We start from the raw sequence: 20,554 nt of genomic DNA, 5'->3' as shown, positions 1-20,554 counted from the left end.
AAAACAAAGTGTAGCGAGCTTTTAGGTCACGCGCCTCTATCAAACAGTACCCTTCACTCGACCCTCTTTCTGGACAGCTTTACTTCTTCATTACCCAAAAGAAAAACATCAACCGCTTTCTAAAGACTGTTGACATCGAGTGGAAGCGATAGGAACTGCAAGCAACTGCCTTAGAATTCTAGATTCCCAATGAAAACCCATTGAAAAGAGAGTTGAAAAGAGAGTGACCCCCCCAAAAAAAATCCTGGATGGTTTGTCCTCGGGGTTTCGCCTGCCAAATAAGTTCTGTTATACTCACAGACATATTCAAACAGTTTTAGAAACTTCAGAGTGTTTTCTATCCAAATCTACTGATAATATGCATATCCTAGCTTCTGTGCCTGAGTTTACTTTGGGCACGCTTTTCATCCGGACGTGAAAATACTGCACCCTAGCATAAGTGGTTATGGTATCTTTATTTTTACTCAAGTATGACAATTGGGTACTTTTTCCACCACTTATTTTAGCTAACCATTTCCCCTAACCTAACTTCTAAACTTAACCCTAACCTTAGTGTTAGCCACCTAGCTAGAATTCGTACTATCATACGATTGTACGTTGTGCAAATTCGTAACATATAATACAACTTTTAATTCGTAACATATCATACGAAATAGGTGATGGACATCCACAAATTAATACATACCATACGATACGTAACATATCATACTAAATGGAATGGCTTGGATTTATATACAGAATAATACAAAATGCTCTGAGACCCGGTTGCAGCGTGATGCACAATGATGCTGCAGGCCTGTCTGTGTGTGTTTACTTAAAATAATGCTACACATTTTGTTATAACTGTAATTACACTAGAGGAAAACAGATGTACCTCCATACTTCATAGAGGATTGAGTAAGCTACATATGTGCTTCAGCATGATTAGCTGGAATTCTTTTATTTTTTTCATCCGACCAAAGTACTCCATTGCGCATGCATATATTGTGTACAGTATGTTTGGAGAAAAATATTTAAAATATGACGAATCGCAAACCAGTGTCTGGAAAACGAATTGCCGGAAAGACATGATTACTACACCTCAAATATCCACCTCACACACACACACTAACTGACTGAGTAACATGATTCTCACACACTTCAAATACTTCGACAGACTACAGTGTCTTTCCATGTCATTTCAGGAAGCCATGACATTCACCATCTCAGATTGTTGCTGTAGTTAGAAACAGATAAGCATGACGGAAACATTATTTTGTTGAAATATAATTTGATCTGAGAAAGTAAACAAATTGATTGCACCCAAAAAGGCAATTTTAATATGATAGTACCTAACATCCAACTTGGACAACATTTTTTTAAACAATGAGTTAGACATGAAGAATCCAAAGTGGTCAAAAGCCATCCACGATCCCCCACACCAATCCCACCCAAACAAAGCGTATATAGTATCAGTTCTCTATGTTTGACAAGTAGTATGGCGCTGCAGCTCAGAGTATTGAATCCAACAACTTCAATGACTAATCTCTCTGAACAGGGGGGGGGGGGGATATCACCACTTCACTAAGAATGCATTACATAGTATGAAGAAACAACACTCAGAGCCACAGCTCTATACTACTTGCCAAACAGAGAATCGAGACGATATATTCATTGTTGAGGTGTGATTGACATGGGGTGTGGGAGTTTCCGTGGGTGGTTTTTGACCATTTCTTTGGATTCTTCTGGACTGTCTAACTCATCGTTAGAAAAAAAGTATGGTCCTAATCAGATGTTAGGTACTATAATAATTGAATATTATATGAATCCTATAAATTAAAAATTGCCAATTTGGGCACAATCAATTAGCTTAATTTATCAGAGATAAAGTTATATTTCAACAAAAAAATGTTGCAGGAATGATAATCTTATCGGTTTCTAACAGAAACAATTTCAGAACAATCTGAGATGAAGGGTGTGTAAATACTTTTTCTTGTGCTTTTTGAGGTGGAACTACCATACAGGATTATCACACCACTGCCACCAATCAACTAGTGATTGAGGTGTAACAGCAAGAGCAGGGCTTGAACCTCTTGGCAGAGGCCATAGTAAAATCGTACTTACGGGATGTCTACAATTATTACAAACATGATGGCCTTCTCTATTGAAATGTAATTAGACCCTGCAGAAAAAAAAGAAAAAAACTAGCAAATTGTAGTCAGCTATTAGGTTGGATTTCCTCTCACTGTTAGCAGTTGGGCTTTTCAACTGGGCTTCCTGCATATTGTGCTGATGGACAACAACTAATCTCTCCATCACCGCCACAGTAATAATGCCACTTTAATAAAATGGAATGGATCACTTCACTTTCCCTACTGCTCCATTCTGGACTGCAGGGCATGTGGACCAGGGATTAAGCAACTCTCAAAATCCATTGGTTCAGTGGAACTCAGCTTGTATATTCCATACATTACACGATGCCAAAAAGCACTATTAGACAGTCATGGTAGCCTACAGGATGATTTTGTTGAGCAGGTGGCTTTTGAAAGCTGCATCTTGAGACCCCCAATTGGACATAAAGGTTGATAACATGTGATTTCTTAATTCACAATCCTTTCCACCAATATCCTCATCTCCCCACTCAACATGGCCGTCCTCTCACTGCCTAGCCTGGGACTCGGAGTTGTTGCTGCCAGTGACTTTTGGCAGCAATCAGGGATCAGAGTATGTAGGCAGCCCCATAGGTGGTATTAAAAACCCACAAAAAGTTCTGACTGCCAAAAGGCCCACCACTCCAACAGCCAGCACCACTTCATTCCTCCTGGGACAGGTCTGAAGTCTGAACCATGGCCATTCCCACCCTATCCGCTTTCAGCATAGCCAGATCCCACTTTCTGGGGCCTGTGAAATCCCACAGTTCCGCATTACAGCTGCTGTGCAAAGAAGAGGGGGAGGGGCTTTTAACAGAGGGGCATAGAGTTAACCCAGCTGTGTTGGGGGAGGAATCACAGCTGCAAACTAGACACACCTGCAGCACTGGCAGGGAGGGATCAGGACTAAGCATATTCACAACAAAGCCTCTTCTAAAATACCACTCAAGATTTTTCTCCATTATGTTATGGTTTCTACAGTCCAGGGACCATTTCATATGATACCCATTAAAATAGTTACATTTTGTTGTGTTATTTAATTATACATCATTGTTAATGCAGCAATTCATTTTCAACTACCTGACAATCAAAACATTAAAAACTGAGTTATTTAACAAATATTAAACCTAAACTCCAAGGTCATTCACCCTGGTAAAAAAAAGTGTTTTTCAGAACAGTTAAAATAAAATCATGATTCATGATCCCCAATAATAATACAAAATATATATCCATGATTGACACGGGAAATAATGCCACCCTTTCTGCTCTACAATGTGGAAATGAAATTAAGGCAATATCAAAAGCTGAAAAATGAAAACCCTTAACCGGTGGACTCTACTGTAATTAAAAGACACTACAGTGAGATTAGTGGATTACATATCCTGTTCAACTGGCAGGCAGTAATGAATATGCGTGGACAGTGTTATTATTCATGGCCATCCAAAGAAAATAGACAAAACTAGGCAGCAGTGATCACATATGCACAGTTTCCATGGCAGCATATGAAAAAGGTTATATTTGGAAAGCTATCAAACAACAAAAGGCCAATTTGTTATCACATACGTTCTTTTGACAAAGATAATTAAATTGACAATCTCCAGGTCACCGTTTGGACTCAGCTGTCACTGAGTGGCTGTTCTTCTCCTGCCCCCCCCCCCCCAACATGACTGCCTCAGAGTTTGAGTTTGACGAGAGTTTGAATGTGGTGGCGTCTGCGGCGCTCCTCGGCCAAGGCTCTGCCGTGTGTGCGGCACCGCAGAAGCTCCTCTCGGTGGTCCTCGTGGTGCATGGGGCAGTAGGACTGGGGCTCACAGTGCTCCTGACAGACACACAGACAGAGGAGACCAGGGGAGTGAGAAATAAACTGACTACAGCCTAGCCCAACAGACCACAGTCCATTTCTGTATTGTCAGGTCCATACCTGGTGAGAGTGGTAGAAGTCTCTGTAGCCACCCTTGAGGACATAGAGCTCAGGGTAGTGCAGGGCTGGGTACTCGTTCATACTGCGGTCCACACTGCGCAGGAGGTGACACCTACAGAGTGAGACGGACACTCGCTCATGAGGAAGGACTTAATCTCAAATGGAATACATGCAGAAATGCCTAATTTCTGCTGATTTCACTCACTCACTCTCACTCACTCACACACACACACACGTGACTGAAAGGTCTGCATGTCTCACGTTCTGGGTGCTCTTTCAGAGGAGAATTCACAGTGCAGCACTAGCACAAGCCTCTTATAAGGAGAGTGGGCTTTTAGCCTCTGGGATAGCAGTTGATCCACTGCCTTGTCTGTGTTGGGAAGGCTCAGCGCACCCTGCAGGTGAAGTCAGGGATAACACTACCTCAGAACACAGTACCATCTTCCACATTGAGATAAAAAAAAAACAGAACTGTCCAGGGACTTATTCTGTTCATCTCTCACCTTAATGTGTCCTCCCTGATACTCATATGGGTAGCGGCAGTCCACCACAACAAAAGACTCAACCAAACAGCTGAACTTCCCTTCCAGAAGAGCACTCATCTGGGACAATGAGAGAATTGCGTTTTTTGTTGTTACAGGAAGAGCAATTATATTAACATGCACTGTTTGGCACACTACATATCATTGGACTTACTGTGTCAACCGTGATGTACTTCAAGCCTTGATGTCTCCCTGTCACAGTGGGTAGGGCATGCACCTAAAATGCAACAGTCATTTTAATTCACAGGACCATGAGATTGTGAAACTGTTTTTAGTGTGGATAACTAGTTGTAGTCTCAATATACTACCTTGCTGAAGTCTCCAATGAGTTCTGCATTGATCCAATCCCCACCCAGCTGCTGCTCCACGTCACACAAAGAGTGGGTCCTCTTATGCAGGTGCTGCTAGTGAGCGGAATACGAGTCAGAAGAAGAACTACCACCCCCCACCTTCACAACCCTCCTCCCGCCCCCACTACCTTCACAACCCTCCTCCCCCATACCTTCATAACCCTCCCCCCATAGCTTCACAACCCTCCCCCCCATAGCTTCACAACCCTCCTCCCCTACCAATATACAGCGTAGCACCCCTGACCCACCGTTACCCTCCTATCATTGTTGATTCCAGCCCCTTGGTCTCCCTCTCCCACCTCCTCTGAGACGGCGGAGAAGGTGCAGTGTCGTTTGAGTGGTCGGGGATTGGCTGGGGAGGGGGAGGTGCGTTTCAGTGGACGTGCCAACCGCTCTGGCATGGAAGGAGATCGGAAGAGACGGCGTCCCCCCTGGCGACACACTGAAACCTAGTGAAGGTACATTTCCTGTTACTCCTCGCACCCAAGTAAAGTTCAAACCAACTGCAAGTTTGTGGATGTGAGAAGAGGAGACTTACAGAGGAGAGATCCACTTCCTGGTTCATGAGGGGTTCAGACAGCAACTGTGCCATGCTACATGACATGGCGACAGCAATAGAACCCTGGGGGAGAGAATGGACATGAGGAAAGGGCAGGGCAGTGGAGATATTCAAAATAAAGGAGTCATGTTGAAAGACAGAAAAAAACATAAGTAGTAGTAGGAAGCATTAAAGATGTAGCAACCGAGATTGAACCGTGCATTGAATACAGGAGCAGGAGTCACACTGGTGCAGACCTCGCTGCATGAACTGTTCAGTGACATGGATTAACAGAATGGGACAAGAGGTAAAGACATCAGTCTATGAGATGCAAATCACCTCATCAGCTTCCTGCTCCAGGATTTCCATGAATCCATCTACATCCCCTGGGGAGTGCTGGGTTCGGGAGGGAGGTGCAGGGAAGATAGGGCTCCCCAGGGCACAGGGCTCACCATCACCTTGGAGCTGGGAGTCTGGAGCAGGCAGCAAACACTCTGGCTTGCCCTGCACTCTCTGCCCTGGGGCCACCTGTAAAAAAAATTTTTTTACAGGTGTAATAATTAATAATTGTATTTCAGGTGAGAGAGAAAGAGAGAGAATGCGTTGAGTAACTCCTCAAAAACACATCCACATGCAATTCTCTGTTACATGCAACAAGAGGTAGTCTCTAGAAAGACGGGTTGCCTCCCACAATGTTACCAATGAATGTTCCAGCATAGTGCTGTTGCTCTAGGTCTGGAAGTCACATGGCTATACAAGAGCAAGAGGTGAAGAAAATTGAGCAATCGCATACTGTCATCTAGTGGCCATAATTGAATAAGCCACAAAGGGCACTGAGCTGTTACTAGACACTTATTTAAGTAGGCAAGTCAGTTAAGAACAAATTCTTATTTACAATGACGGCTTACCGGGGAAAAGTGTGTTAAATGCCTTGTTCAGGGCCAGAATGACAGATTTGTACCTTGTCAGCTCGGGGTTTTGATCCAGCAACCTTTTGGTTACTGGCCCAACGCTCTAACCACTAGGCTACCCCCTTTTTGATTTCACAAGTCTTGTATGGCTCTGGCACCCCAATGGTGGAACAAACTCCCTCACGACGCCAGGTCAGCGGAGTCAATCACCACCTTCCGGAGACACCTGAAACCCCACCTCTTTAAGGAATACCTAGGATAGGATAAAGTAATCCTTCTAACCCCCCCCCCTTAAAAGAGTTAGATGCACTATTGTAAAGTGGTTGTTCCACTGGATATCATAAGGTGAATGCACCAATTTGTAAGTCGCTCTGGATAAGAGCGTCTGCTAAATGACTTAAATGTAAATGTAAATGTATGGTATATGCCCTTGAGAGGTGCAATCTCTGATGGCACAATTGAAATAGGGTATTGTAGTAGAACAGCACTGGACAGCATTTGCATGTGAATATAAGTTAATCATGCATAACCATGAATGTGAAAATACATCCGCTCACATTCTCCTTGTTACTGAATGGACGTTCACTGGGGTGAAGCTTTGGACTGCTACACAGCAACCTGGGCTAAGAGACAGAAGAAAGAGTGTGTTAATTAAATTCACACTGAGATGATCATACAAAACCCATTGATATGGAGAGTAAATCCATAGACTGTTCTTTACCAGGAAGGACTGCAACGTCTTCATGCGACTGTTCCAGGGAACAAAGGAGAACATTACTTTGGATGATGCAGGTAGCAACACAGTACCACTGTCATCCACAGGGCCCATGGGGAGCAGATACTCATCCCTCCACAAATGATAACAATCATATTTGTGTTTCCAGAATGTTTGGAGTATGGGGCTTGCAATGCCAGATTTGTGGGTTCAACTCCCGGGGCCACCCATACGTAAAATGTATGCATGCATGACTAAGTGTCTGCTAAATGGCATATATTATTTTAAACACAGGGTTCAAGTTGGTGTTCTTGAAGGTGAGAGGAATAAGCCTGGTACCTTGGTGCAGGAGAGTCCAAGGCCACTGGAGAAGTAGGCTTGTCTGCAAACCAGCAGGAAATAATGTGCAAATAAAAATGGTGAGGACGGAGTGAAAACAATATGTTGCGATGGGCTCAAAAATGCAATAACAATCAAAGACAAACAAAAGTTTAAAAGCAGTGTCAACTGAAATTAAAAATGGTGCAAAAAGTAGCTGAAAGTGAAAAGCCTCTGCTACAGTACCTACCTAAGTTGGTGGAGAGAATATGCATTGCACACCAGCATAGATAAGATAGTCACACTGAACTTCTACCCAGTCAAGAGGAGCCTGGTTCCTCCCAAGGTTTCTACCTTGGGAGTTTTGCCTTGCAATTGTCACCTCTGATTTTTCTTTGGGGTGTCCCCCTGGGTTGCTTTTTTTGTTGTTGTGAATGAATATACCTACGGTATGTAAAAAGCATTGCTCACCTTTGTGTGGTGATCCCTGTGCAGCGGCATCGTCTACACTCCCAGTGCTGAGGTTGGACAGGTCCAGACATCTCCGAGGAGTGTCACTGAGTAATGCAGGTGATGCATAAGATAAACATGGGTAAATATAGTAGTATAAAGACCATGGGTGTGGTATATTTCTGCAAGGCATTTTGGACTCTCAATCCTTGCCTAATCTTATTCACAATCCATGTAAACATGGCACATGATCATGGCAGAGTATGAGTGTCAGATAGCCACCCACACATGAAATCAGCTAGCCAACAAATGTAGTTCGAGGATAGATAATAGCTTTTACCCTGTGTGAAAGGCGCTGAGTCCCGTAAAGCAGTTGGCGAGTTCTGACATTGGGGAGGCATGGTAGTCCGGTGAGTGAGGGCCAGTCATAGATAAACTGTAACCATCCATCAGTAGGCTACGTGGGAGGGGGGGGAACACATTATGTTGTTAGCTAAATATTTTCATTAGAGCAGACCTACATCAGTTAAACGTAGATAGATACTGAGTGATGTAGTTAGCTACCGTTAGCTAGCTAGCTACTGTAGATGTTTTATGTTGTCTAGCTATTTAGCTAGCTAGCTAGAGATTATTAGCGCGCTAACGTTACTATAGCTTACTCATCATGACACATAATTATTACATACGAGGTTAGTTATGTTATCTAACCAAAAACTATACATAATATAATATATGTAGCTAAATAACTTACGATTCAACAATATCCGTAGACAAATGGATTTTAAATGTGTCGCCAAAGAAACAACCAATGGCATGGCATTAAACGTCACTTCCGTGTTGCCGACTCATCGATTTGTCAGTCAAAATCACTCAAATCAAAAATGTGTCAAACAAAAAGTTTTACAATGTAATGTTATAAGCTAATGGTCAAAATATGCATAGGCCATTTCAGGCAGTGCTGTCCAATCTCTAAAATGTGCAGTCTTGTGTTTGTTAGAGACTGTCACAAAAGAAGCAATAGACTATCATTCTATACTGAACCAAAATATAAATGCAACATGTAAAGTGTTGGTCCCATGTTTCATGAGCTGAAATAAAATATCCCAGAAATGTTCCATATGCACAACAACAAAAAGCTTATTTCTCTCAAATTTTGCAAACAAGTTTGTTTACATCCCTGTTAGTGAGCATTTCTCCTTCATCCAGTTGACAGGTGTGGCATATCAAGAAGCTGATTAACCAGCATGATCATTACTCAGGCGCACCTTGTGCTGGGGACAATAAAAGGCCACTCTAAAATGTGCAGTTTTGTCCCACAACACAATGCCCCAGATGTCTCAAGTTTTGAGGGAGCATGCAATTGGCATGCAGACTGCAGGAATGTACACCAGAGCTGTTACCAGAGATTCGAATGTTCATTAACTACCATAAGCAGCCTCCAACGTCATTTTAGAGAATTCGTCAGTACGTCTAACCGGCCTCACAACCGCAGACCACGTGTAACCACGCCAGCCCAGCACCTCCACATCCGACTTCTTCACCTAATCGTCTGAGACCAGCCACCCGGGCAGCTGCTGAAACTGTGGGTTTGCACAACCGAAGAATTTCTGCACAAACTGTCAGAAACCGTCTCAGGGAAGATCATCTGCGTTATCATCTTCCTCACCAGAGTCTTGACCTAACTGCAGTTCGGCGTTGTAACCGACTTCAGTGGGCAAATGCTCACCTTCGATGGCTACTGGCATGCTGGAATAGTGTGCACTTCATGGATGAATCCTGGTTGCATTTTATTGATGGCAATATGAATGCACAGAGATATTGTGACAAGATCCTGAGGCCCATTGTCGTGACATTCATCTGCCGCCACCACCTCATGTTTCAGCATGATAATGCCTGGCCCCATGTCCCAAGGATCTGTACACAATTCCTGGAAGCTGAAAATGTCCCAGTTCTTCCATGGCCTGTATACTCACCAGACATGTCACCCATTGAGCATGTTTGGGATGCTCTGGATCGACGTGTACGACAGCGTGTTCCAGTTCCCGCCAATATCCAGCAACTTCCCACAGCCAAAAGGAGTGGGACACCATTCCACAGGCCACAATCAACAGCCTGGTCAACTCTATGTGAAGGAGATGTGTCGCGCTGCATGAGTCAAATGGCGGTCACACCAGATAAGAACTGTTTTTCTGATCCACGCCCCTACCATTTTTTAATTAAGGCATCTGTGACCAACAGATGCATATCTGTAAACTCAGTCATGTGAAATCCATAGATTAGAGGCTAATTTATTTATTTCAATTGATTGATTTCCTTATATGAACTGTAACTCAGTCAAATCTTTGAAACTGTTGCATGTTGCATTTATTTTTTTGTTCAGTGTAATTCTGTGGGTAGAAGTTTCTACATCAAGGATGAGCAACTTTGATGGGGGTGGGGGCCACAAAAAATCCTACATATTTTGCCATGGGGTGTAGAGAAAATGTTGCTATTTATAAGCTACAGTGTAGTGTGCTGCAATTCCACACATTTTTCCACATTTGCCATCAAAAGGTGGGCACGGGCCACCAGTCGCACATCCCTGCTCTGAACTCTAGCAGGAAGGAAAGGTTCAGGTAGGGCTACAGTCTGGTCCTCAAATCAAATGAAATTGTATTTGTCAAATACTTCGTAAACAACAGGTGTAGACTAACAGTGAAATGCTAACTTACGGGTCCTTTTTCAACAATGCAGAGTTAAAGATTAAAAAAAATAATAGAAATAATGACAAGGAATAAATACACAGTGAATAACGACTAACAATGACAAGTAAAAAAATAACATGGCTATATACAGGGAGTACCAGTACAGAGTTGATGTACAGGGGTATGAGGTAATTGAGGTAGCTATGTACATATAGGTAGGGTTAAAGTTACTAGGCAACAGGATAGATAAGACAGTGGCAGCAGTAGGTAGTCATTTGATTAGCTATTTAGCAGTCTTGTTTAGCAGTTGTATGGCTTGGGGGTAGAAGCTGTTCAGGGTCCTGTTGGTTACAGACTTGATGCACTGGTACTGCTTGCCGTGCGTTATCAGAGACAAGAGTCTATGGCTTGGGTAGCTGGAATCTTTGACCATTTGTATAGGCCTTCTTCTGACACCACCTGGCATAAAGGTCCTGGATGGCAGGGAGCTCGGCCACAGTGATGTTCTGGGCCTTACTCATCACCATCTCTAGTGACTTGCAGTAGCCATACCAAGCGGTGATGCAGCTAGTCAAGATGATCTCAATGGTGCAGCTGTAGAACTTTTTAAGGATTTGAGGGCCCATGCCAAATCTTTTCAGCCTCCTGGGGGGGAAGAGACGCTGTCGTGCCCTCTTCACAACTGTGTGGGTGTGTGCGGACCATGTTAATTCCTTATTTATGTGGACACTGAGGAACTTGAAGCTCTCTACTTGCTCCACTACAGCCCCATCGATGTGGATGGGAGTGTGCTCGCCCCTCCGTTTTGTGTAGTCCACAATCAGCTCCTTTGTCTTGCTGACGTTGAGGGAGAGGTTGTTGTCCTGGCCTCCTCCCTATAGGCTGTCTCATCATCATCATCATCATCTGTGATCAGTCCTACCACCGTTGTGTGGTCAGCAAACTTGATGATGCATTATGGGTGGGTCTTAGGGGGCCTTGTCTGCCCTACCGTACCTTCTTGCCCATTCAAATAAAATTTTGAAATATTGATCATTTATTTGACCGCGCCAACAGAAAGACGCATCAATCTTAGTTTAAGTATCCGACCGAGCGAAACAGCGCCCCTCTGTCTCAGTATGTGTAGACCATATCTGGCCAGAACAAGTCAGTTGAATGAGCCGTTGGTTTCCATAGGCGGGCACGTTTTTCACCTTTGTTTTGTTGTTGATGGGTGTTATAGTAAAGAACCGGCAGCTCGTGAATTTCAAGTTTGGAAAAGCTTACAATTTATCCTACCATTTCTAACGATCTGAGTGCCAGTTATGATTATTTTTATATATGCATTTTCATGGAACAACTTAATTTCAATAATACAATTTACGTTTCTCAAAATCTGAAGTAAAATATAAAAATGTCTAAATTAAAATTAATCTAAGGCAAGAGCACCAACCCCTGCCATATGGACACATTGATACACTTTGATCCATCTTCAACTAAAGCCTAAAGCCGACAAATAAAAACAGTAGAAAATACCCTGATGAAAATTCTGTCTCTTTCAATCACATTCATCTCTCTACTCCACCTGTCTGACTTCCTTTCTATCTTTCTTGACTTGAGCTATTGCTAGTGAAGTGCAACATTGTTTTAAATCATCAACTGGGTCCAGCCTGAATTTGTCACTATAGCGAACTTGCAACATTGTATCAACTAGCCTATTCCGGGAACTCTGAGTTTCCCACACCAGTGAGCTCAGGACAGCTGTTTTTTTTAGGAAGTTTTCGCTGGATATATGGAATCATCAGATCAATATATTTTGCTCTTTCACACCGAGGCTTGGTGTTGGAAAGATTTTTCAAATACTGAGGAACTATCATTGCCAATGGATGTAAAAAACAAACAGACTTTGTTGATTTACTGTGTGAGATGAAGAAAAAAATATTGAGAAGCTCATCTTATTAGTGGTGGACGTGGGGAGTTATGACAACCAGAAATCAGACATTGCCTCACACTAGTACATGGGAGTATGGCTAGATGGTACAATGTCCTTCTCTCAGCACATATCAAAGCTGCAGGCTAAGGTTAAATCTAGACTTGGTTTCCTCTATCGTAATCGCTCCTCTTTCACCCCAGGGGCCAAACTAACCCTGATTCAAATGACCATCCTACCCATGCTAGATTACGGAGACGGAATTTATAGATCGGCAGGTAAGGGTGCTCTCGAGCGGCAAGATGTTCTTTACCATTCGGCTATCAGATTTGCCACCAATGCTCCTTATAGGACACATCACTCCACTCTATACTGGTCATCTCTGTATACTCATCGCAAGACCCACTGGTTGATGCTTATTTATAAAATGATCTTAGGCCTCACTCCCCCCTATCTGAGATACCTACTGCAGCCTTCATCCTCTACATACAACACCCGTTCTGCCAGTCGCATTCTGTTAAAGGTCAACAAAGCACACACAACCCTGGGTCACTCCTCTTTTCAGTTTGCTGCAGCTAGCAACTGGAATGAGCTGCAAAACACACTCAAACTGGACAGTGTTTTCTCAATCTCTTCATTCAAAGACTCAATCATGGACACTCTTACTGACACTTGTGGCTGCTTCGCGTGATCTATTGTTGTCTCTACCACACACTGCCCAATAGTGTGTGTACCATGTTTTGTGCTGCTACCATGTTGTGCACCTGTCATGTTGTGTTGCTACTGTGTTGTTGTCATGTGTTGCTGCCGTGCTGTGTTGTTGTCTTAGGTCTCTCTTTATGTAGTGTTGTGGTGTCTCTCTTGTCATGATGTGTGTTTTGTCCTTTTTTCTTATTTTTTTTATCCCAGCCCCGGTCCCGGCAGGTGGCCTTTGCCTTATGGTAGGCCTTCATTGTAAATAAGAATTTGTTTTGAATAAATAGTTAAATAAGAATCACATAAAAAAAATGGGCACTTTCCTACTTTTGTATGCAGCAGGCCTACTTCTGTGCGTGCTCAGGCGCACACACTCCCTCAACATTATTAGGACAGAGAAACCAGACATTGTTAAAGCATTCCAGCAAGGGAAACGGCGCCCCTCTGTCTCAGTATGTGTAGACAACGTATCTGATGCTGTCTGGACCAAAAGAGTCAGAATTGGAAAAGATAGTTAGCGGGTGCATAGTGCACTGTCAGGATGCTGGATTGCCCTAAAGTAAATGGATGTTTTGCCAACATTATATAATTACTCCTGTCTAAATAAAATCATTCAAAATACTTCACCAGGGAGGATGACTTAGCCTACACTCCCGACCTCGATAATCACCAAACCTCGGTGGGAAAGACCAAAATATCACGAGTGCATTATAACTGCTGTATGCTGCAAATACTGCGTCCAAAATAACACTTTTTTTACTGCAGTAATTTTGATATGACTGCGTCCAAAATACCACAGTCAACTGCAGTTAGTGCACTTTTACTGCAGTTTCAAAACTAGCTTTTTTGTACGGGATATATCCAGTGGAAACGTCATAAAAAACACATGTCTGTCCTGAGCTCACTGACACAGGAGACTGAGCGCCCGGAATAGGCTGGTTGATAAAAATGTCAAATTTGCTAGCGACAGCTTCCGGCGAACACAGTGAATATTTATTAGAATGTTGCACTTCAATAGCAATAGCTCAAGTTAAGACATATAGAAAGGGAAGTAGACAGGCAGAGTCGAGAGATTAATGTGATTGAAAGAACCAGAATATTTTCTACTGTTTTTATTTGTTGGCTTTTGGCCTATGTATTTTACTTAGTTGACCATATACGTTATAGCCCTACTGCTGCAGTGGACATAGGCTATCTCTGAGTTCTATGCTCTTATTTCTTTAGCCGACAATGGATCACAGTGTATCAATGTGTCCATATGAGGCTGGTTCTCTCGGCTTAGTTGAATTTTAACTTTTCAATTTTTATAATTTGACTTCAGATTTCTATGATTAACCACGTGACAATGATTTTGAAACGTTATTATTGAAATGAAACTATTCCACGAAAATGCGCAAATAAAAATAATCATAACTGGCACACAGATCGGTTGAAATGGTAAGATAAATTGTAAGCTTGCACAAACTTGAAACTCAGGAACTGCCTATGGTCTTTACTATTACATCCATTTAAAAAATGGTGAACCCGCAAGCAAGCCTGTGCACACATAGGAGGTCCCGTGAAAAAATTTGCCACCTATGGAAGTCAAAGGCCATTCACACTGATTCGTTCTGGAGCATGCCCTGTGTTTGATTGATGTGGCCATGCAGTCGTGGGTGAACAGGGAGTGCAGTAGGGGACTAAGCACACACCCCTGATGTGTTGTTGCCCACCCTAACCGCCTGAGGGCGTCCTGCCAGGAAGTCTAGGATCTAGTTGCAGAAGGAGGTGTTCAGTCCCAGGATCCTGCGCCTCAAGGGGACTATGGCATTGAATTCCTGAGCTGTATGTAGTTCATGAACAGCATTATTACATAGGTATTTTGTCCAGATGGGTGAGGGCAGTGTTGGTTGCAATAGATATTACATCATCTGTGGATCTGTTAGGGCGGTATGCAAATTGGAGTGAACGGGTCCAGGGCGAGGGTGTTGATGTGAGCCATGACCAGCCTTTCATGGCTACAGATGTGAGTGCGTTCTGGGCACGGGACTATGGTGGTCTGCTTGAAACAAGTTGTGTACTAAATATGTTTATTTATTTTTTCTTTTCATTGTCAAATACACTGGATAGATGCAGTGAAATGTGTTGTTTTACAGGGTCAGCCATAGTAGTACAGCACCCCTGAAGCAAATTAGGGTTAAATGCATTGCTCAAAGGCACATCGACAGATTTTTCACCTTGTCAGCTCAGGTAATCGAACCAACAACCTTTTGGTTACAGGCCCAACACTCTAACCTCTAGGCTAGTCTCCCTAGGCCTAGGCAGAAGGACTGGCTCCCACATTAACAACGTTACAGGTTGGGCCTCCTGAGTGGCGCAGTGGTCTAAGGCACTGCATCGCAGTTGCTAGCTGTTCCACTAGAGATCCTGGTTCGAGTCCAGGCTCTGTCGCGACCGGGAGACTCATGGGGCGGCACACAATTGGCCCAGCGTCGTCATTTGCTCTAGCGACTCCTGTGGCGGGCCGGGCACATGCACGCTGACACGGTTGCCAGGTATACCAGGTGTTTCCTCTGACACATTGGCTGGCTTCCGGGTTAAGCGGGCATTGTGTCAAGAAGCAGTGGTTGGGTCAAGAAGCTTGGTTGGGCCGTGTGTTTCGCACGGCCTTCGCCTCTCCCGAGTCCGTACAGGAGTTGCCGCGATGAGACAAGACTACCAATTGGATACCATGAAATTGGGGAGAAAAAAGTGTAAAAAAATGTAATTAAATTAAAAATAAGAAAAAAAATATTATACTAAATTATAAAATAAAAATAACAAATAAAATAATGTTACAGGTTTAAAATTTCCGAGACTGACCCTGTACAGGCCAAGGCTTGCACATGTGTCTATATGCATCTACTTTTCTCTCTTTCAGAATCTGTCATATTCAATATTTAGCATCATATTCAAATAATAAAAACAACTAAAGATAAATAAATAGCCTGAGCTAGGAGGATGTGTAAGTCTCCATGACAACGACCACACCACGTGATTTTAAAAAAATGGAAAAGGGAGATAGGGCAGCCTTTTTCAGTGCTGCAGAGCAGCAAGTTATACTTCAGCGGTTTGAGGACCTAAAACATATTTTCAATCACAAAAATAATACAACTGCTGCTGGTAAAGCGAGACAGGCAGCATGGCAGAAAATTGCCGATTCAGTCAACGCGTAAGTAACGTTAGCTGCCATATAATTTAAATACAGTACCCAGTGAGTGTAGCTAGCTAACTAAGTTAGCTAGTGATGAATTGGTTGATAGCTCTCTGGGTAAAGTGGGCTGACTAACTAGCTTGTTACTCTAGTTACGTTCAGTAGTTAGCTAGCTACAGTACAGTCTGCCATGAATGGCTTTTGTAATTCCTGTCTGATAGCAAATTTAGCTAACTAAGTTAGCTGTCTGACCAGCATCTTCGAACAGCTAGTATAGCTAGCTAGCTAACCTTATTCTAAAGATAACGGTAACTGTTAGGGTTACTTGCTTTCCCTCATCCATCTCATCTGTGGTTATCCATTGAAATTGCAAGATGTCAACCTATGGCTTGCGACAACATTGCAATGTCAAGTCAAACAGTCAGTGGAGATGAAAGTTACACATAAACACAAAGTAAACAATCCAGTTTTTGGATAGACTATTTGTTGTGTGTAGAGAAGATGTTGTAACTACTCATTGATTCAGATTAAACTATTTCACCTACCTGACAGGGTTAATCCATCTGGAGTAAAACGAAGTTGGCTGCAGGTCAAGGTGAAATACAAGAACATGGTACAAACAGGTGAGCTGCACAGTCTGTGCACTGCCCCACACTGTGACGTTTTGTCAAGATACTAATTTACAATGTAATCTCTCATTCCAGCCAAAAAAGCAGATAGGCGGAAGACCAAGGAAGGCCCACTGCAACCTGTCTTTTCTGCTGCAGAGGACCTGATGGCTGAAACCCATAAATTCTGTTCCACTATAGACAGTATCACAGAGGAAACCTCTTCCACAGAACTCGAGTCAACACTCTCCTGCTCAAACTTTGTGAGAGGCAAGTCTAATCCATTGGGATCACCACTGCGTCTTTTTAGATCCAGCATTGACCTCACCATTTTTTTAACACGAGCATTATACATTTGCAGTGCTAGCAAACCGCATGACATCAGAGGAGATCACAGCAGAATCTGGGTCCGAAGTGTCATTGAATAATGTGAGTTGTCCAAGGCTACAGAAAACATTCAAGCAGTTGTTTCTCAGCCTAACGTACTTTTGTTAATTTGACTACTTTGTATGTTTCAGGTACCAGTCGTATACATTGACAATGCAGAAGAAATCACGTCAGATTCCTCTATACATGAGGTAGGCCTAATATGGTTTATTCAGAAGAGATGTGTGGCTGGAAAATGTTCATCAAGTGGAATTTGTTAAATTAATGTATTTGATGCGTATACAGTTATTATATAAAGTGAAAAAGTATTCTGGAAGTGGCCTAATCAGTTATCAGACCTCATTGATAAAGATAATGGCCTAAACATTACACCTCCGTAGGGTCCAGGCATAAACGAGGCCACACCATCCACTTCCAAAACATGGGACAGAGAGGTAAGATTACGCAAAAAAAAAAAAAAAAGTGTTTGCCATGTAAGGTCTAATTTTTCTACATTATGAATACAATATACTGAGAAAATTATGGGTGTAATGGCAGCCGTTAATACAAATTATGCATTTGATTAAATCTCAATGTTTTTAAGGGGGACAAACAAAGAAAGCCCTCAAATGTCAAAGTGAAGGACTTGTATATGAAATACTTGCAACAGGAGATTGACTACAGGAGATTAAAGATGCAAAAGATGTCTTTGGAGATGAAATTACTTGAGAAACAATTAAATGTAAGTTCCACAACATAATGTTTACAAGATTTCATGTCACAAGCAGCATCATGTTAGTAGAATTGTAGGATAGTTAAATAAACAATCAACTTAGAACTTTTGCATAAACAAAGTCAAACTTGGTGGTAAAAGGCCCAGGATTGGGGAAAACTAACAGGATAGCTGTTCAGAATGTAAATTAACCTAAAACCATCCACATGACTTCAACAACCAGTTGTCATATTTCTAATTTAACAAATTTTGGATTAATTCATGAAATTTCTATCAACCTTCGCTCATGTTTACATGTTTCTCTTTTCTTTGCAGTCATGAACGGAAATGAATCATGCGTATGTACAGTTATTGCAATCTTTCAGTTTTACTTTTTGAATAAATGTTCCTTCCCCCCCAAAAGTGTCAGATTCCTTCTTCCGATACCATTTACTGATCTCTGGAGGGCATATCTCTGAAGTGGTGCAGTGTCTATACGTAGTCAGTGGCCTTTTCTCATTTGGGCAAAAGTCTACCCTCCTCCCGTGACCCAGAAAGAGGTCGAGGAGTGTGTTAATTTGTTAGTAGGCAAACGGAAGTCTGTCCTCCCCTCCTCAATAGCCTCCTTTTGGCGAGGAAGCACAAGTGTATCCCACCGGAGTCCTTTACAGAAAAGTTTTGACATCTGCCACACCCCCTATGAATCACAGATTGTTTTCTCGAATCAAAGCATGCAAACATTTAAAAACAATATGCTATCCTTTTATCTATAAAATAGCTTGCACAACTAGCTACATTTATCACGTCATACATTTTGGGATTCCACCCTGTAAATGTAATTTGCCTGATGATGCATGATTGAAGGAGTCATTTCATACAAGCACATTTTCACATCTCATTAGCTTTTAACTTTTTTAAAAGGAGGCCAGAGAGAACGGAGGATATGGGATCCAGGAGTTGAGCAAATCCAATTGAGAAAAGGCCACGGTGGTTCAGTCACTTAGGGGAGAAAATGTAATTGTGTGAAATTGTCATAACACTTGGCTGCATGACACAAAGAGCTGAGCAGCAATGTTATCCCTGATTGCTGTACCATCTTGGTAATCACAGTGAACAGGCTCTGGGTTTTTCCGGGGCATCCAACTGAAACAGGGTGGGGCCTCCTTACGAATGATTGCAACGTTATGAAGGACCATGCATGCCACTATTATGTCACACGCTCTCTGTGGCGACACTCTGAGACCCTTCAAACAACCAAATCGGGACCTTAACGTGGTGAATGTTGTCTTAATGCATGCTCTTGTCTCGTACAATGCCTCGTTGAAGCAGCTCTCTGCGCCTGGTTTAGGATTCAGGTATGGCGTCATCAAGAATGGAAGACAGGGATAATCATTGTCAGCCACAAGCTGCCCATCAAAACAACCTGAGAAGTAAGGGAGGTAAGAGACATGCTGAAATCATAGAACTTGGAAGTTGTAACATTTGTCATTGTGTAATGTTGTCACCTTGCTGAAACTGATGGTACAGCACACTCTTTTGGAGTATGTGGAAGTCATTCACAGATCCAGGCCACTTTGCCTCAATGTTTGTGATGAGACATTGCGAATCACAAACCATCTGGAAAAGATTTACAATGCAGTTAGTTTTCAAATGAGATTCTCTGGGAATTTATTTTTTTAATATAGAATTTCTTTATCACAGTTAAGTATTTACACCTTCCCCAATATTACCTGCACATTTATGCTGTGAAATGATTTCTGATTAGTATAATCAGATACCTCTGGTCCTGAAGGCGCTTTGATTGGTATGTGAGTGGAGTCCACCACACCAATTACATTAGGTAGTCCTGCAACGATCACAGGCGTTGAATTATTTAGCTAGTTTACAGTTTAATTTACTAATACTAACAAAAGCATTGGCCTACTATGAAGGAATACATAACCTGCTATTCTATAAAAGCCGTCTTTAACTTCTTGTTGAGAGCAATGACCAGGGAACTTCACGAAATCAGGGAGAATTCTAGCCAGTGCGATGTATACTCTCCGTATGGCTCGACAAACTGTGGATTTGCTCAAGTTTTCAGCGTCACCGACTGCATGCATATATTCTCCACATGCGAAAAAATGTAAACCGATGCAGAGTGTTTGCATCACTGTAAGCGCACAGCTGCGGAGTGTATCGTTGCTCAATGAAGGTGTCAACAGATCCGCCAGGTATACTATACAATGAGACGAGAAGTGATACCTCTCGTTAATGTATTCTTCGGAAAAACTTAGAGGATTTTGTCTGTCTTTGAACAAACGCTTAGTTCGTATTGTTTTTCTCACAACTTGTGCCCCGATGTCAATTGGATCTCGTAAAAAAGGGCACGCCATCGTTCAAAGCAAAATTTGTGGATGGAAGAAACGTTCATTTGTTTTCTGTGCTGACGGAATATCCGGAATGACATCTTCAAAATAAAAGCCCCCAAATTAAAAAGCCATAGGATCCGATTATAGAATTGTGAATTCAACAACAAAAAATCTATTAACTG

The 20,554-nt window shown here is 42.4% G+C and overlaps 3 protein-coding genes across 6 annotated transcripts; 1 reads left to right on the top strand and 2 right to left on the bottom strand.

Annotated features, from left to right (window-relative positions):
• Positions 1-3,146: 3,146 nt before the first annotated feature.
• LOC139551831 (M-phase inducer phosphatase 1-B-like) lies at positions 3,147-8,742 on the bottom strand. Of its 3 annotated transcripts, none has more exons than XM_071363195.1 (15): positions 8,626-8,742; positions 8,215-8,331; positions 7,896-7,981; positions 7,446-7,488; positions 7,113-7,140; positions 6,949-7,014; positions 5,820-6,008; positions 5,481-5,564; positions 5,191-5,391; positions 4,901-4,993; positions 4,747-4,809; positions 4,554-4,652; positions 4,312-4,445; positions 4,051-4,162; positions 3,147-3,948 (listed from the first exon to the last, which is right to left on the bottom strand). In XM_071363195.1, exons 2-15 carry the CDS (start codon positions 8,322-8,324, stop codon positions 3,802-3,804), a joined length of 1,455 nt encoding a protein of 484 aa, XP_071219296.1. In that variant the 5' UTR covers positions 8,325-8,331; positions 8,626-8,742; the 3' UTR covers positions 3,147-3,801. The 3 variants fall into 3 exon arrangements, with proteins under 3 accessions (XP_071219296.1, XP_071219293.1, XP_071219294.1); XM_071363192.1 differs by having other exon boundaries at positions 3,675-3,948; positions 4,901-4,996; XM_071363193.1 differs by lacking the exon at positions 8,626-8,742 and adding an exon at positions 8,439-8,457 and having other exon boundaries at positions 3,675-3,948; positions 4,901-4,996.
• A 7,412-nt stretch (positions 8,743-16,154) lies between these two features.
• Positions 16,155-18,444, top strand: LOC139551830 (uncharacterized). 2 transcript variants are annotated; one of them, XM_071363191.1, is made up of 8 exons: positions 16,155-16,353; positions 16,888-16,958; positions 17,040-17,213; positions 17,305-17,372; positions 17,462-17,521; positions 17,711-17,764; positions 17,914-18,051; positions 18,358-18,444. In XM_071363191.1, exons 1-8 carry the CDS (start codon positions 16,157-16,159, stop codon positions 18,361-18,363), a joined length of 768 nt encoding a protein of 255 aa, XP_071219292.1. In that variant the 5' UTR covers positions 16,155-16,156; the 3' UTR covers positions 18,364-18,444. The 2 variants fall into 2 exon arrangements, with proteins under 2 accessions (XP_071219292.1, XP_071219291.1); XM_071363190.1 differs by having other exon boundaries at positions 16,156-16,353; positions 17,914-18,444.
• On the bottom strand, positions 17,514-20,446 carry LOC139551828 (putative nuclease HARBI1). Its single transcript, XM_071363189.1, has 4 exons — positions 19,964-20,446; positions 19,752-19,867; positions 19,527-19,638; positions 17,514-19,444 (listed from the first exon to the last, which is right to left on the bottom strand). Exons 1-4 carry the CDS (start codon positions 20,394-20,396, stop codon positions 19,053-19,055), a joined length of 1,053 nt encoding a protein of 350 aa, XP_071219290.1. The 5' UTR covers positions 20,397-20,446; the 3' UTR covers positions 17,514-19,052.
• Between the last annotated feature and the right edge of the window lie 108 nt (positions 20,447-20,554).

Source organism: Salvelinus alpinus, chromosome 24, assembly GCF_045679555.1.
Source record: "Salvelinus alpinus chromosome 24, SLU_Salpinus.1, whole genome shotgun sequence".
Taxonomy (NCBI): Eukaryota; Metazoa; Chordata; class Actinopteri; order Salmoniformes; family Salmonidae; genus Salvelinus; species Salvelinus alpinus.
Note: the sequence above shows the minus strand (reverse complement) of the source record. Positions and strands in the feature narration are given on the sequence as shown.